This window comes from Diabrotica virgifera, chromosome 10, assembly GCF_917563875.1.
Source record: "Diabrotica virgifera virgifera chromosome 10, PGI_DIABVI_V3a".
Lineage (NCBI taxonomy): Eukaryota > Metazoa > Arthropoda > Insecta > Coleoptera > Chrysomelidae > Diabrotica > Diabrotica virgifera.
Window position 1 is genome coordinate 101,804,623 of NC_065452.1, and position 16,487 is coordinate 101,821,109.

General features: G+C 31.6%; 1 protein-coding gene across 2 annotated transcripts in view; it reads left to right on the forward strand.

Annotated features, from left to right (window-relative positions):
* Positions 1-16,487, forward strand: part of LOC114329727 (solute carrier family 12 member 6) — a 551,775-nt gene that overhangs the window by 50,912 nt on the left and 484,376 nt on the right. For both annotated transcript variants that reach the window (XM_028278912.2, XM_028278916.2), the window contains exon 2: positions 4,453-4,891. In XM_028278912.2, coding sequence (XP_028134713.1) covers positions 4,798-4,891 — 94 coding nt within the window. In that variant the 5' untranslated portion in view covers positions 4,453-4,797. The remainder of the gene's footprint in view (positions 1-4,452; positions 4,892-16,487) is intronic.

Sequence of the window (16,487 nt, forward strand, 5' to 3'; positions counted from 1 at the left end):
TTGAATTAAATAAATTACATACATTCTTCTTTTTGTCTCAATTAATTTAAATACCAAAAATTTTTATTTGAACACCCTGTGTAAATAACTATGTTAGTGTTTATATTATTGAATATAGAATTGAATACTAATATAGCTCTTTCAAGTGAGCTATCACATGATACCTATTCTTATTTAAAAAAATCATCGATTGCGTCATCACAAACAGAAGGATGACGTAATTAGTATGATATATATGCCAAAAAATCGTAATTTCAAAATAAAAATCGTTTCGGGAGTTTTCTTTAAAGTCGCCGGTTTACGAAATAATGAATTTGTGCATTATTTTATGGACGCACTGTATAAACCAAATTCAGATTAATACGCTGCTATATATTCTCCACGTTGTTGTATGGCATGGAGAGCTGGACCCTTACAGAGACACTAATGAAAAAATCGGAGCCCTTTAAGATGTGGATCTATCGACGAATATTGCGTTGAGTGGATCGAATAAAATAGAGCTTAGGAATAACAAAAACAATAAAAATTGGAAAGTTACAATATTTAGACCATGTAATGAAACGTTCAGAGCTGGTCGAGGCTGTATCGTGACCCCCGTTAGGTAAATTATTCCGATTCGATTTTTTTGCACAAACTTATGTACCTACTTAAAAAGAGGTCTCTAACAAATCCAGGGAGCAGGCGGTACCGTCGTCGAAAAATTGTTTAAACAATTTATGTTAAACAAATATACAAAATTAATTTTTCACTTCGGACAATTTTTTTTAAATCGTTTGGGTCATTCGGAGCAAAAAAGGTCTTTTGTGATATTTTTTTTAAACTTGATTGTTGTCGAGTTATATGCTCAAATTTAAAAAATGCGAAAATTATCCGATAAGCCATTTTCAAGGCTTAATAACTCGGTTAAAACTTATTATTATGAAAGTCAGAAAGTCACCAAATCAAAGCCCTCCCCCTATAGAAGATCCTGAAAAAATAAAAAAAATTAGTCATTATTTTATTACTAAGCTGTTATTTCTAATTATTAACAATGAGCGCTAAGAACGTATTGAGGCGGCCGTCAATGTGAGTGCGAGTGAGATGCACCATTGGACGGCCGGAATGGTTCATCTCTTTCGCACTTACCATTGACGGCCGCCTAATACGTGCTTGCTCGTTGTTAATAATTAAAAGTAACCGCTTAATAATACAATAATAACACAAATTTCTTTAGGATCTTGTAGGGGGGCCTTTAAACTTTGATTTGGTCACTTTTTTACTTTCATAATAATAATTTTTAACCGAGTTATTAAGCCTTGAAAATGCTATTTTCGCGTTTTTCAAATTTTAAATCGCGTATAACTCAACAACAATCAATTTTAGAGAAAAATCACAAGAAATCTTTTTTGCTCAGAATGACCCATATGATCTAAAATTTGTTTCTAGAATCTGGAATTTGTTCGGAGTGAAAAAATTGGTTTTGTGAATTTGTTTAAAATAAATTGTTTAAACAATTTTTCGACCACGGTACCGCCTGGTACCTCGTGGATTTGTTATAAGGACCTCTTTTTAAGTAAGTTTGTGCAAAAAAATCGAATCGGAATAATTTATCTAACGGGGGCGACAATACAGCCTGGAAAGAGGTATAACTTTCTACATCTCATAATACGGGGCAGAATCGCCGGAAGAAGCGGCCCACGCCGAAGAAGAACATCCTAGTTCCTAATTAATCTTCGGGAGTGGTATCAAGAGACCACGGCTAATATGTTTAGAGTTGCCTTCGACAAAGTTATTATTGTCAATATGATCGCCAATGTTCGATAATTGGACAGGGCACTGAAGAAAGAGAAGAAGATAAACCAAATTATGTAATTGTAATTTTTTAAAGAAAAATATCGTACGTGGCATAAATGTACCCTACAAAAATGAATTTTACACAGAATTAATTTGATATAGGAATTGAGTTAAAAATATATTGATGGACATACGTACATAATTCATAATACATACATAAATACATTAAGAACAGTAAGAGCCGAAAGAAAAGCAGTTACAGAGTGCTGTTTACAAACTGACCTGTGGTGACTGTCCAAAACTTGCATCGGTCAAACTGGCAGAAACTTTGACAAACGGATAGCAGAACACAAACGGGCTTTCAATAATTGAAAAACAAATTCTACGTACGCACTTCACCTTCTAGATCATAATCACTCTTTTAAAGCACAGTTTCAAATTCTTTATATTCAAAATAAAGGCCTTAAGCTATCTTTACTAGAATCTATGGAAATTAATAAATTAAAAAATACAGCAGATATAATTCTGAATGACCAACTTGAGACAAACAGCTCCCCACTCCTCAATATATTCAGTTAGAGACTGTAATATGCAGACTTCTAGTAAAATAAGTCACTTGATAAAGGCATTCTGCCGAAACAGCTGTAGTGACATTAAGTTATAATAAATTTTGTGGAAGTATTGAAAACAAATATTTTCAGTGTTTTACTTTTAGATAAAAATATATTATTTGTTTTTAAATTTCAAAATTTTCCTTAAGTATTTAGTCAAAATAATTATATTCAAAAAATAATTGATGGATTCGACCGTTACTTGATGGAAGTTCATTTTATCTCACAATAAAATACTGAAAACTTTTGTTTTCTATACTTCCACAAAATTTATTATTTACAACTATGTGACTACAGCTGTTTCGGCAGAGTGCCTTTCTCAGGTGATATAATTTACAATGTGTTTGCCTTTTTAAGTCTCTAACTGAAGAGGTTGAGGAGTGGGGAGCTGTTTGTCTCGAGTTGGTCATTCAGAATTATATCTGCATTTTTCAGTTTATTAATTTCCATAGATTCTAAAAAAGATAGCTTAAGGCTTTTATTTTGGATATGCAGAATTTGAAACTCTTCATTGAAAGAATGATTATGATCTAGAATCTAGAAGGTGAAGTGCGTATGTAGAAGTGTCTGTTTTTCTATTGTTGAAAGCCCTTTTGTGTTCTGCTATCCGTTTGTCAAAAGTTCTGCCAGTTTGGCCGATGTACGTTTTCGGACAGTCACCACAAGTTAGTTTGTACACACCACTCTGTAGTTGCTTTTTCTTTCGGCTCTTATTGTTCTTAATATATTTGCTTAAGTTGTTGTTAGTTCTGAAAGCTGGTATTATTCCTTTTTTTTTTTATTTATCTGGCTATTTTTGTTGTTATCTTGCCAGTATATGTGAGAGAGCAGAAGGTACTGGGTTCTTTCTGTGGTGGTGGATACACTAATTTCAGGGCTTTCTTATGGAGTTTTTGATTTAAAATTTTGTTAACTGTTTGTTCGTTATAGCCGTTGTTTACTGCTATTTGTTTAATGATGTTTAGTTCTATCTCGAAGTTATTATTTGTCATGGGAATTTCTGTCAGTCTATGTATCATGCTATGATACACAACACAAATTAGCAGCCTACCATAGCATGATACATAGACTGACAGAAATTCCCATGACAAAAAATAACTTCGAGATAGAACTAAACATCATTAAACAAATAGCAGTAAACAACGGCTATAACGAACAAACAGTTAACAAAATTTTAAATCAAAAACTCCATAAGAAAGCCCTGAAATTAGTGTATCCACCACCACAGAAAGAACCCAGTACCTTCTGCTCTCTCACATATACTGGCAAGATAACAACAAAAATAGCCAGATAAATAAAAAAAAAAGAAAGGAATAATACCAGCTTTCAGAACTAACAACAACTTAAGCACAATAAAAGAACAATAAATTAAGCACAATAAAAGCACAATATTAAGAACAATAAAAGCCGAAAGAAAAAGCAACTACAGAGTGGTGTGTACAAACTAACTTGTGGTGACTGTCCGAAAACGTACATCGGCCAAACTGGCAGAACTTTTGACAAACGGATAGCAGAACACAAAAGGGCTTTCAACAATAGAAAAACAGACACTTCTACATACGCACTTCACCTTCTAGATGCTAGAGCATAATCATTCTTTCAATGAAGAGTTTCAAATTCTGCATATCCAAAATAAAAGCCTTAAGCTATCTTTTTTAGAATCTATGGAAATTAATAAACTGAAAAATGCAGATATAATTCTGAATGACCAACTCGAGACAAACAGCTCCCCACTCCTCAACCTCTTCAGTTAGAGACTTAAAAAGGCAAACACATTGTAAACTATATCACTTGAGAAAGGCACTCTGCCGAAATAGCTGTAGTCACATAGTTGTAAATAATAAATTTTGTGGAAGTATAGAAAACAAAAGTTTTCAGTGTTTTATTGTGAGATATTCAAAAAATGTTTTAATAAATATTTGTTTTAAAAATATTTTCCGTGAAATTACAAATGCTATCGTAATTGTAGATTTTTTATTTATTAATTTGTAAAAAAAATTATTTTTTAGAAATTATTAAAATTTATTATTAGTAAAACTTCAGGTAAAGTTGTTCATTAAATTTTAAGGAAGTGTAAAGGCAAACCAATAAAGAGGGCATACAGGGATAAGTTAAAAAATTGCCAAACGGACCCGAATATAGTCCAAGCAAGCATCACAAAGCGACATCGGCAGGGAAGAGGGAAGTGGTGTCGGCTGTGAAGGGTTGGTGTACAGGGGGCGGGAGCGGATCTAGGGCTGACGGTGGTGGATGCTGCGCTCGGGATCTCAACGATCCTCCGATCTCAGTAACTCAGCGGCGGCAGAAACAATCGGTAGTTTGTGTGGTCCGGTCCAGAGAGGCGGCCGTGTCCCGTATCTGGTGTCTTCATCATCATATGAGTACTCAGTGGAGGTTGGAATCATAAAGAACCATGTCAGTTCCAACAGCGGGCGAGGAAATAAAGCAGCCTACTCAATCTCCTGGGAAAACAATCGCCGATGGGCACTGTTCTCCTGCAAAAACAGGTACATTTTGTCATGAATTAAGTTTTCCCGCCAATTTGTCGGACGCTTGTGCTCCTGCGGATGTAACCGTATTTTACTGTCCCGTTATTGGTTTTAATCGCCGCGTTGCTTGTTAGAGGCATTGCTAGAGTATGGGCATGGGCATGGCAATTTTTCATCCGTCAACACGGGAATAATTCGGGAACGCTGGGAATAAAGGTCGGTGGCGGTGGCGATGGCAAGTGGCGACTGTCGAGCGGGATTTATACTAGAGCGGCACCAGGGCCGCCGCCACCACCGGCAGCTTATTGATTCTGTGCCACCGCCCTGCCATCCCATCGGTACAATGCTTTTGCTAACCTACATTTTACTCCACTTTGCTTTGCTCTGCTATCCTATCGATCTTAGCCCTTTTCTTGCTGATGCTTATGCTGAAGCTGCTAGGCCACAAATACCGATACCGTGAGAATATCACGATCATCGTGGCCCGTGTTTTACGTCGACTTTTCTTTTAGACGACCTGGAGAACTTCTAGCCCCGAATTAAATCAAAGAAACATCGGCCAGTGTCGTCACGCGCTTTTCTTCTCATAATCGCAGCGAGTATTTCTCATTGTTATAATTAGAGGGAAAATTTTTTGTTTTGAATTAAAATACTTAAATGATTATTTTTACGTACTCGAAGGATATTTTTTTTCTTTTGATCTCTTTAGTTTTTTAAAAGTTAGTTTGATCTACTTTTAATAAATAATTTATAACTTATTAAATATTTACAGGTTGTCCAAATGCAATATTTGCAATAATTAAATGAAATCTAAGTAATTAATTTAAGATTTTGTATTTAAAGTACTGCTTTAATTGTTGTAAATATAAATACTATATTGTTTCCATGCATTTTTTTGGTATTATATACTTTTCTATATTCTCTACTCTTATGTCTTTTAATTGGTAGGTAATATTAGGTACAAATTTTTCATCTAATTGTCAGTAATGGGTATTATACTCGATATTATCCAAATAAAAAATTATTATACAAAGGAAATGGTTTGCAAAAACTAAGTATATTATTATGATCGCTTAAGACACATCTTTTAATAAAATAGTTGTATTATTATTATAGGGAAGTAAATTTTTTTTCAGGACTGAATAATCCAGGTATCTGACAACTTTTTTAGTTATTGTAGACCTATAGAAAGAAAACCTGTTTCCTGCCTAGAGTTCGGAACCGTTTTTTAATTATTAACAATTTAGTGCAAAAACGGGATTTTTTCGATTTTTTGCAACCTATTAACAAACCAAATAGTTGACATAAAATTACAAAATTTGATTTTTTAGAACATTGAAAAAGTTTCAAAATAGTGATTTTTGAAAGCAAATGTGTTGGTTCAAGAAATGGCAGGGGCCAGATATGGTAAAGCATAATCGTTATTTGTTAATACCTATTAATTAAAATTAACCTAGAATATTTGTTATTTGTCACAAAGTTGCGAATTGGGGTATTTAACAAACCCTCGAAACTCGAGACCAATCCATCATTTAGTTAAAAGTTATTCCATTTCTTTATCTTGGAGACCTTTTTTGCAATAAAATAAGACAGAAAATTCTGCAATTCTGCGTCTGCCAAAAGAAAGTTAAACTATCAATATATGTATATTAAAAAAGATGAAAAAAATATTATAGTCGAAAATCCTAATACAAAATTACTGACATTTTTAGTTTAAAAACTTTTAGAATAACTTTAAAAATATTGGCCGTAGAAATTTTTTTTTACATATTCGAAAAGCTGATAATTTTTCCACAAATTTGAAAAAGAAAAAGATAGTCTGAGACGATTAAGTAAAAAGTAGGAATATTTTTTTTATCCCCCTAATTTGTTTATAATAATTTAAAAAATAATTAGTTTCATTTTAAAGCTAAAGACTTAAAGTTTTATCATACAGTAGATGATAAATAAGAATGGAATCAAAAATTAGAATTTTTTGAGAAAAATATATCTTTTTATTTGTTTAAAAAAATTGCATTGTTTGCTAATTCATAATATTACTAAAACATTGCATATTTGTAATGTACGAAAAGTACATACGAATCAAAAAACAGATTAAAATCTATCAACTAGAACCCGAGACAAAGAAACTTACAGTAGGTTATTCTAATTGTTTATACGTTAAAAATAACAGTAATCTTCCAGAACAATTTTTGGTTATAAAAATGATTTTCTAACCATGTTTAATACATTTTGATAGTTTAACTTTTAAACTTTCATTTGATATTTGTAAAATTACCGTATCTTTATTATTTTCTGGCCAATGTTATTGCAAAACAAAGGTCTAGGATAAACAAATAGAATAACTTTAAACTAATTGATGTATTGCTCTGAAATGTTGAGGGTTTTTTAAATAACCCAATACCCACATTTGGGTGAAATACCTTCTAGGTTAATTTTAATAATAACGATTAACAAATAACGATTTTGCCTTATTTTGCATTTTTCGAAGCAACAAATTGAATTTTTAACTTTCAAAAATCGCCATTTTGATGTTTTTTCAATGTCCTAAAATTTTTTTTGTAATTTTATGTCAACTATTTAGCTTTTTAATGGGGTGGAAAGAATCGAAAAAATCGCGTTTTTGCACTAAATTGTTAATAATTAAAAACGGTTTCAAACTCTTGGCATAAAATAGGTAGGTTTTCTTCTAATAGGTTTACATAAATTAAAAAAGCTGTCATATACCTGAATTGTTTAAAGTCCCCAACAGCGTCTTTTTTTTGCTTATTTCCCTGGAGTATATCTTTTATATCTAGTACGAGAGTCATGATGATTATTTCCTACGATTAAAGAATAGAAAATATTAGGAATGAATAAATGGTATATATAGTATATAATACATATACACCGTTATTATACTCCATGGTAATAAGCTAGAAATAGACCATGTTCGGGACACTCAAATATCCAGGTAGCTGACTACTTTTTTAAACGCTTTTATTTAGTTCACTAGTTTGCGTCAAATCTTTAGACGGTAATTTGACTGCCTTTTCTTCAATGCAAATGAATGAAAATTTGCAGACATGCATTCGCGGGACAATACACGAATAGTCAATAAAAATTTTTTTCATGTTTATTAATAATTGTTTAAATAAAAAAAAAACGATTTTAATGGAAAACGCTTCAATTCTCTTGTTTTTTACAATGTAAAAACTTTAAGCTTTTACGGATTGTATAGCTAATGATATAAACAATGCATAATTTCACTTTTTACGTTAATTGTTTACGTTATGCTTCATTAATAAACAATAAAGTTTCAAATTTTTTGCCGATTCCGACTACTTGTCATGTTAGTACATCATATGTTTTATACATATTTTAATAAACATGACGATATATTTTAATGTTTAAAAAGTGTAAGACTAAAAAGTAAAAAATAAAAAAATATTGAAAAAAATTTTTAAGAAACGCTTTTCTTTAGTTACGAACGACTAAAATTAAAAATATTATAAAAAATCAACTAAAAAGCAAAAAATAAAAAAAAATGAAAAAATCTAACACATTCGTTAAAGAAAAGCGTGGGCGAAAACCGTTTATTCGATGAACACGCGCCACGCTTTTCTTTGACGGGTGTGTTAGATTTTTTCAATTTTTTTTTATTAGTTATTGTAGGCCTAGAGGATGAAAACCTACCTGTTTCCTGCCTAAAGTTCGCGTCCGTTTTCAATTATTAACAATTTTGTGCAAGAAACGCGATTTTTTCAATTTTTTGCACCCCATTCAAAAGCTAAATAGTTGACATAAAATTACAAAATTCCATTTTTGAGAACATTAAAAAACCTTTACAATGCCGATTTTTGAAAGTTAAAAAGTTAATTTGTTACTACGCAAACTGCAAAATAAGTGAAAATCGTTATTTGTTAACAACTTTTACTAAAACTACCTTAGAACTTTAGTGTTTCACCTAAAGTTGGGTATTGGGGTACTTAACAAAGACTCAAAATTTGAGACCAATCCATTATTTAGTTTAAAAGTTATTCTATTTGTTTATACCAGAGACCTTTGTTTTGAAATAACATAAGACAGAAAATAATGAAGTTAGGGCAATTCTGCTTATGCCAAATGAAAGTAGAAAACTGATGCTATCAAAATGTAGCAAAAAAAGTTAAAAAAATTATACAATATAGTCAAAAATCCTAATGCCAAATTTCTGAAATTTTGTAGCTTATAAACATTTAGAATAACTTTAAAAATATTGTCCGTAGAAAAAATAATTTTACATATTCAAAAAGCTGGTATTTTACACGAATTTTTAAAAATGTAGTTCAAATGGTGACTAGTCGTGGTATCTGAAGTGTGAGCTGGGAGCCGACAAATGCACGAGTTCAAAAACTAAAAAAGGCAACTTAAAACTACTATCATTTTCTATATCTCGGGATCTACTGAATATATTTTGATGGTTCTTTTTTAATTTGCATGTAATTTTTCTGTACATTACAAATATGCAATTTGTCTAGATATTTATTAATTAATAAACAGTCTAATTTGTTTAAACAATTTTTGAAATAATAATTTTTTCCCAAAAATCCATGATTTTAATCATACTATCGTTATTAATCATAGAAAAAGTGAAGATATACTTTAATAAATAAATTATCTTCAATAAATAATTATCTAATAAAAATCATTTATTTATTAAAGTGTACTTTAACTTTTTCTATGATAATTAATGATAATATGATTAAAAAAATAAATTTTTGTAAAAAAATATTTTTTCAAGAATTGTTTAAACAAATTAGACTGTTTATTAATTAATAAATTTATAAACAAATTGCATATTTGTAATGTACGTAGAAATTACATACACGTTAAAAAAGGAAAGGTCAAAATCCATTGAGTTGATCCGGAGATACAAAAAATTATATTCGTTTGAAATTGCTTTTTCGGTATTTTAACTCGGTGGATTTGTAGGTTCCCCCTAGTAATCGTTTGTCTTACATTTTTGGAAAAATCGTAGAGGGTGCTGTAAAGGTACAATGTTTGTGCAAATTTTTTAAGAAAAAATGCAAATCCCATTCTTGTGCAGCTGTGGATAAAAAAAAACATATGGCTTTGTCCTAAATGAACCCAGGCTAAATTTTTTTATTTGAAAATTCGTGTTAAAATACTATCTTTTCGAACATATAAAAAGATTGTTTCTACGGAGAACATTTTTAAAGTTATTCTAAATGTTTATAAACTACAAAATTTCCAAAATTTGGCATTAGGATTTTTGACTATATTAATTATTTTTTTATCTTTGTTTACTACATTTTGATACCATTACTCTTCTACTTTCATTTGGCATACTCAGAATTGCCATATCTTTATTATTTTCTGTCTTATCTTATTGCAAAATAAAGGTCTCTGGGATAAACAAATAGAATAACTCTTAAACTCAATAATGGATCGGTCTCAAATTTTAAAGGTTTGTTAAGTACGCCAATACCCAACTTTGGGTAAAACACTGAAGTTCTAATGTAGTTTTAGTAAAAGTTATTAACAAATAACGATTTTCACTTATTTTGCAATTTGCGTAGCAACAAATTAACTTTTTAACTTTCAAAAATGGGCATTTTGAAGGTTTTTTAATGTTCTAAAAAATTAAATTTTATAATTTTATGTCAACTATTTAACTTTTGAATAGGCCGCAAAAATTCGAAAAAATCGCGATTTTTGCACTAAATTGTTAACAATTAAAAAACGGACGCGAACTCTAGGCAGGACACAGGTAGGTTTTCTTTCTATAGGTCTACAATAACTAAAAAAAGTAGTCAGATACCTGGATCTTTGAGTGTCCCGAACATGGTCTATTTCTAGCTTATTACCCTGGAGTAAATATGCATATGAGAATATTATCTGGCTATAATGATGAACGTATACTTATCTTTTAATTTTATTGTCTAAAACTAAGATCGTCTTCAACGTGTGCGATAATGACTTGATGGTCAACTAAGTTTGATGCATATAGGTATTAATCTCGTACTGGCATGCCTATTCATTCCACTTTGTTTTCCATGATTTTAGAATTTTCTTTAAGAATATTTTGAACTTAAAAAAGTGGGTGATATTGTACAGCCTTGCAGTTATCTTAAATTTGCTGTCTATTTTGACCCTGATTTTAAGGGTTACTTTGTTATGATTATTGTCGTTTTGGTTAGTTTTGAGGAACCCCGATATTGGTAATTGTTTCCATAGTTTAATTTGGACACAATAGTTAGTTAGGTTATGAGATGTATCCCTTCTGAAGTCTATTAATGCTAGACAGACTGGTCTATTTTTGACCACGCCCTTTTCTATGAGTTGTTATAATAATATTATAATGATCTATATATAATTTTCCAATTATAAACTCTACTTGATCTTCTCCAATATTTTACCTTATGTATATTTCGAATTTAGTCTGTCAAAAAATGATAGTACAATCATTTATCAATAATTGTCGTATTTTTTTTTCTATTTCTTTTTTTGTATATGAATGTAATATTATGCTTGTCTCCTCTCGGTCGAATAATCGTCTCAATATAACTCTCTCTTAAATATTTGATCTATCATACGGAATAACGTCTCCAATGCCTTCGGGACCTCCCGATTGTTATTATTTAGTATTTTGTTTGTTTTGTATCCAGTTCTCTGCATGGCTTTTCACTTATCTATTTTTTGTATCATAATTTTAGGACAATTTGTAGTTAACAGTTGTTTGCAGGATTTCTGCATTCTTGTTCCTTTGATTTAGCCAATTTTGTAGTCACTTAATATCAAGAATAGTTTATTTAATTACATTTACAGAGATCGCATTAATCTTCCATTTTTGCCTAATGTTTGGCTACGACTGCACTATGAGTAGTTTCGCTGTACGTGTAGTTCATCAGGTAGGTACAAGTTACGTACCTACCTAACTTTTTATAATTTAATTTAATAAAAATACGTAGGTACCATCTACTAAAAACTAGAAAACGACAACTAGGCTCTACCTCAAAATTTGTAGGATTTCAATTCTTCCAGAAACAATGTACTTGTCCATTGGCGCGGATTGTTGCCTCTATGGAAGATTGTTATTCTATCTCTTGCGCGGTCGCACAGTGTTCAAAATTGGTCAAAACGTAATCGAAACTAAATTTGTTTAAACTGTAAAAGTTATCTCGCTGAAAACTTGGAATATTTGAGGTATTATACCGTATAACGAGTATATACAGAGTTGGGCTAAAGTATGGAACCAAGCAAATATCTTTGAAACGAAAAGAACAATATTTATGAAACTTTTCATGCAAGTACAGGACGCAAAAGGCATCAGATGCCATATTTTTTGTTACTACTCCACTTCCGGTTTCACCGGAAATACCCTTAACTTATTTACTTTAAATGGGACACCCTGTATATTTTTGCAGATTTTAGAAGAACTTGTTATTTTTAATTCATACATACCAAGTTTGGAAGAAAAAAACTATTAAAACAAGAAATAAATCTCTTTACAGTTAAAAAATAGGTTAATTTACTTACGTTAAACCAATGATATTAAAAATAAAAAAAAAATAATTTCAAATGTTGAAAATGTTTGCTGTTCACCTCCTGACAACGTGCAAGCCTATAAATAAATTCGTGAGTCACTTTTTGCAAGATTTTTCCACGTATTAGTTCAAATTCATCAATTATTATTCTTTGTCTCAAATCCTGCAAGCATGTTGGTCGCCTAACGTAAACACGTAATTTTAGATAACCCAAAGAAAAAATCTAACGGGTTGAGGTCCGGAGAACAAGTGGGCCACTCTATGAATCCTCTACGTCCAATCCATGGATTTGGAAAATTCACTTCCAAAAAATGAAAATTCACCATAACCTATTCTCATTAATATTTCAATACGACCTTTTCCACTTAAATGAACCATTTTTAATACAACTTATTTCTGTCAATTAGTTCAGTAAGAGTTTTACCTACTATACTAAATTCAAATAAGTCATTCAGTGCATGTAAACAACAATTTTAGTCTACAGTATAGATGGTACTCGTTTATTTCCTATTACGTTGTATTAATACAAAAAATTACCTACAGACACTTTTTAACAAATTTTCTCTACCAAATTTGGTATGTATGAATTAAAAATAACAAGTTGTTTTAAAATCCGCAAAAATATATAGGGTGTCCCATTTAAATTAAATAAGTTAGGGGTATTTCCGGTGAAACTGGAAGTGGAATAGTAACAAAAAATATGGCAACAGATGCCTTTTGCGTCACTGTAATTGCATGCAAAGTTTCATAAATATTGTTCTTTCGTTTCAAATATATTTACTTGGTTCCAAACTTGATCCCAACCGAGTATATATAATAGGGGTCGTTTTTTTAGTTTTCATCCCTTCATTAGGGGGTGAATTACTTAAAAAATATCGTTATACAGGATGTTTCATTAAGAATGTCCAATCTTTGATTTGTAGATTGTAGACCTTAAAATATTAGGATTTAACCCAAATCACTTAAATAAAATGTGGCTCCTTACAGAGTTACAGGGTGTTTTATTTAAAAATTTAAAAACTATTTTTGCTCAGTGGTATAAAACTTTTCGACGTATCCTTTTCATACTTCGCACAAAGTGTAAGTACTGTACACCCTATACAATTATGTTAAACAAACGTTTCTGGCTATTACCAGAGGCGTACGACAGGGGACAGTGAATGGTTGACCCTTCCCAAGTTCTACGCCACCGGCGGAAATGCCATTTTAGCGCAATTTTTCGATTCTCCAATACTCTCTATGCAAATAACATACACTTAATTCGCAACGAGAAAGTTATTAGTTTTCGAGATATTTGAAGTTAAACATGTAACGGCACAGATATTTGATTGATGTATTGTGCCGCTTAATTTTAAACTTCAAATATCTCTAAAATCAATGATTTTATCGTTAAGACTAAAGAGTATATTATTCATTCATAATGATAAAATCATAAGTTTTCGAGATATTTGAAATTAAAAATTCAGCAGCACAATACATTATTCAAAATATCTGTGCCGTTACCTACTTGTTTAAGTTCCAATATCTCGAAAACTAATGATTTTATCGTTAGGAGTGAGGAGTATGTTATTTACATAGAGAGTATATTCTCTATTGAGGAATAGTACTACTTCATCAAAACTAAAATCTCTTTTCGTAACCCTAACAAATAACATGATGTGTTTGACATACATGTAAACAATACGTACGAGTGCAATTATTAATTCAGACCAAATGCGCGCGGCGCTCGATGGAAACTTATGCGCAATGTACTCAGTTGCGCACCTTTGCGCAGTTTGTCTTATATATTTTTTTATTCCTTACATTGTAATCTTTCATTTAGTTAAGGATTTAATGTGGCACAAGATGGCACAATAAACGTAATACGCTGTCAAACATTAATTTTATCAAAAATTGTATAGGTTTTTAGACAGCCGATTATATCAAAATCAAAATCACCTTTCCGTAAAGCTAACTATGCCATTTTAATCTTTAAAGTATGTACTTTTCTCTCAACTAATTAATTTTATATTAGCTGTCCACATAAATGAAGTAATAATCAAAGTAAAAGGCAGCCTCTGAGGATTTAAATTTGATGTATAAAATTATATTTAATTTTGTACTTTTGATCATTAATACATCTAGCCCTAACAAACATAAAAAATCAATTTTTGCCGAGAAGTTACTTCATGAGTAGTACAAACAAACCCCTTAATTTCGGCATTCTCAGATTTATTTATTTTTTGTACTTACGATCACGTTTCCTTCAATTTTGAACACTGTGGGTCGGTCGATACTACTTATACCTGATGATTTGTCCCTTGCTATTTTAACTACTCTTGTGTCTGCCATTCTCTCGCTCTCCTATGGCGCTACAGCTAAGTCGGGCCTTGGCCTCCCCCAGCATCCGCTTCCAAGTATATATTATGTCCTTGACTGCTCTCCTCCAGTTATCCACCTTCAATATCTCTTTAGCATCGGTTCTCTTGTCTATCCACCTCTTTCTTGGTCTTCCTACTGGCCGACGGTCCACCACAGTTACACTAAGCGTTCTACTAGCTCAGTGGTGCTCAAAGAGTCGATCGCGATCGACCGGCCCGGCCGATCGCCAAAGTTTTTGAAGTCGATCGCGATTCTCGGAAAAATACAAATGGAAAAGATATTATGTCTGCTATCAAAGAAGTCCTGTTGTAACGTCCAACGGTTACTATCATGCGGCTATCTCCGCAATGTTCAATACTTAACGTGAAACGCTCTATAGACGTATCTAAATCATGGGAAAGATTTGGAAAGCAAAGTTAAAAGTGATACTATGAAGTGTATAATATACTTTTCTTTGAAATTTGACGACTCAACTGATATTAATGATACCGCCCAGTTGTTATTTTTATTCGGATGGTATTTTCTGATATGTTGGCTAAAGAAGAATTGTTAACAATGCATCTGAAAGAAAAAATTTGCGGAGAAGATATATACAACGTTTTGTTTTTTAATTTTATAAAATAATAGGAGCTACCGATTTACAAACTAGTGTGTGTTACAACAGATGGTGCACCATCCATGACTGGCATTAACAATGGATGTGTTGCACTGTGTCGAGCTAACGATGACTTTCCATCGTTCACCACCAATTTTTGTGTTCCAAAATTTTAAATATGAAAGACGTCATGAAGATGACAACAAAAATTGTGAATTCAATCAGGGCGCGAGGCTTGCAACGACGTCTTTTTAAAACGCAATTGAAAGCTAGCGGCTCTGTGGAACACACTGATTTACTTTTGCATACAGATGTAAGGTGGTTGAGACGTGGAAAATTTTTAGATAGGTTCCAGGAGTTACTTTTCGAAACAATTTGATTTCTAGAAGAACGAGGGAACGACGCTCATCTACTTCAAAACCAAAAAATGGCTCAGTGATCTGGCTTTCGTATCAGATTTAGCAAATTATTTTAACCTCTTTAATTTGGAACTACAGGATAAAAATAAAACAATTATTATCGATGTGATGAGCACAGTATCTACATTCTTTTATCGACAAATTGAAATTATTGATTAATCAAATGAACAGAAAGGATTTAAACAACTTTCCATCGTTGAAAAAAGGGTAACCCTCATTTGAATTATGTTTATTATTAGGAGACTGAGCTGCAAGCAGTTCGTAGTGAGTTTGATAGACGCTTCGCTGATTTTAAAAAACACAGATATTGTAATATTTATGTCTAATCAATTTTCTTATGAAGAGATGAAAAAAATTGCCACTGAAATCTCCATTACTTTCAATTAGATTCAATCAGCTAATTTCCGTTCAAAATGAGGTACTGAAAATATAATATCTTCAATCCAGAACGACCAATACGAAATTTTTTTGCCTTTTATATCGCCAGACAAATATCCGTCTTTGAGGCAAGTAGCTCTGCAATTCACAACATTATTGGATCAACATACTTGTGTCAGTCTGCATTTCCCTAAATTAAGGTAGTAAAATCAAAGTATTGTAATCGGCTAACTGATTTTGGTAATCATTTTCGTAATCATTTTTGGTCCTCGGTAATTACGTACCATCATAATATGAAAAACTTGTGGATGATACGCAGTGCCATGCATCAA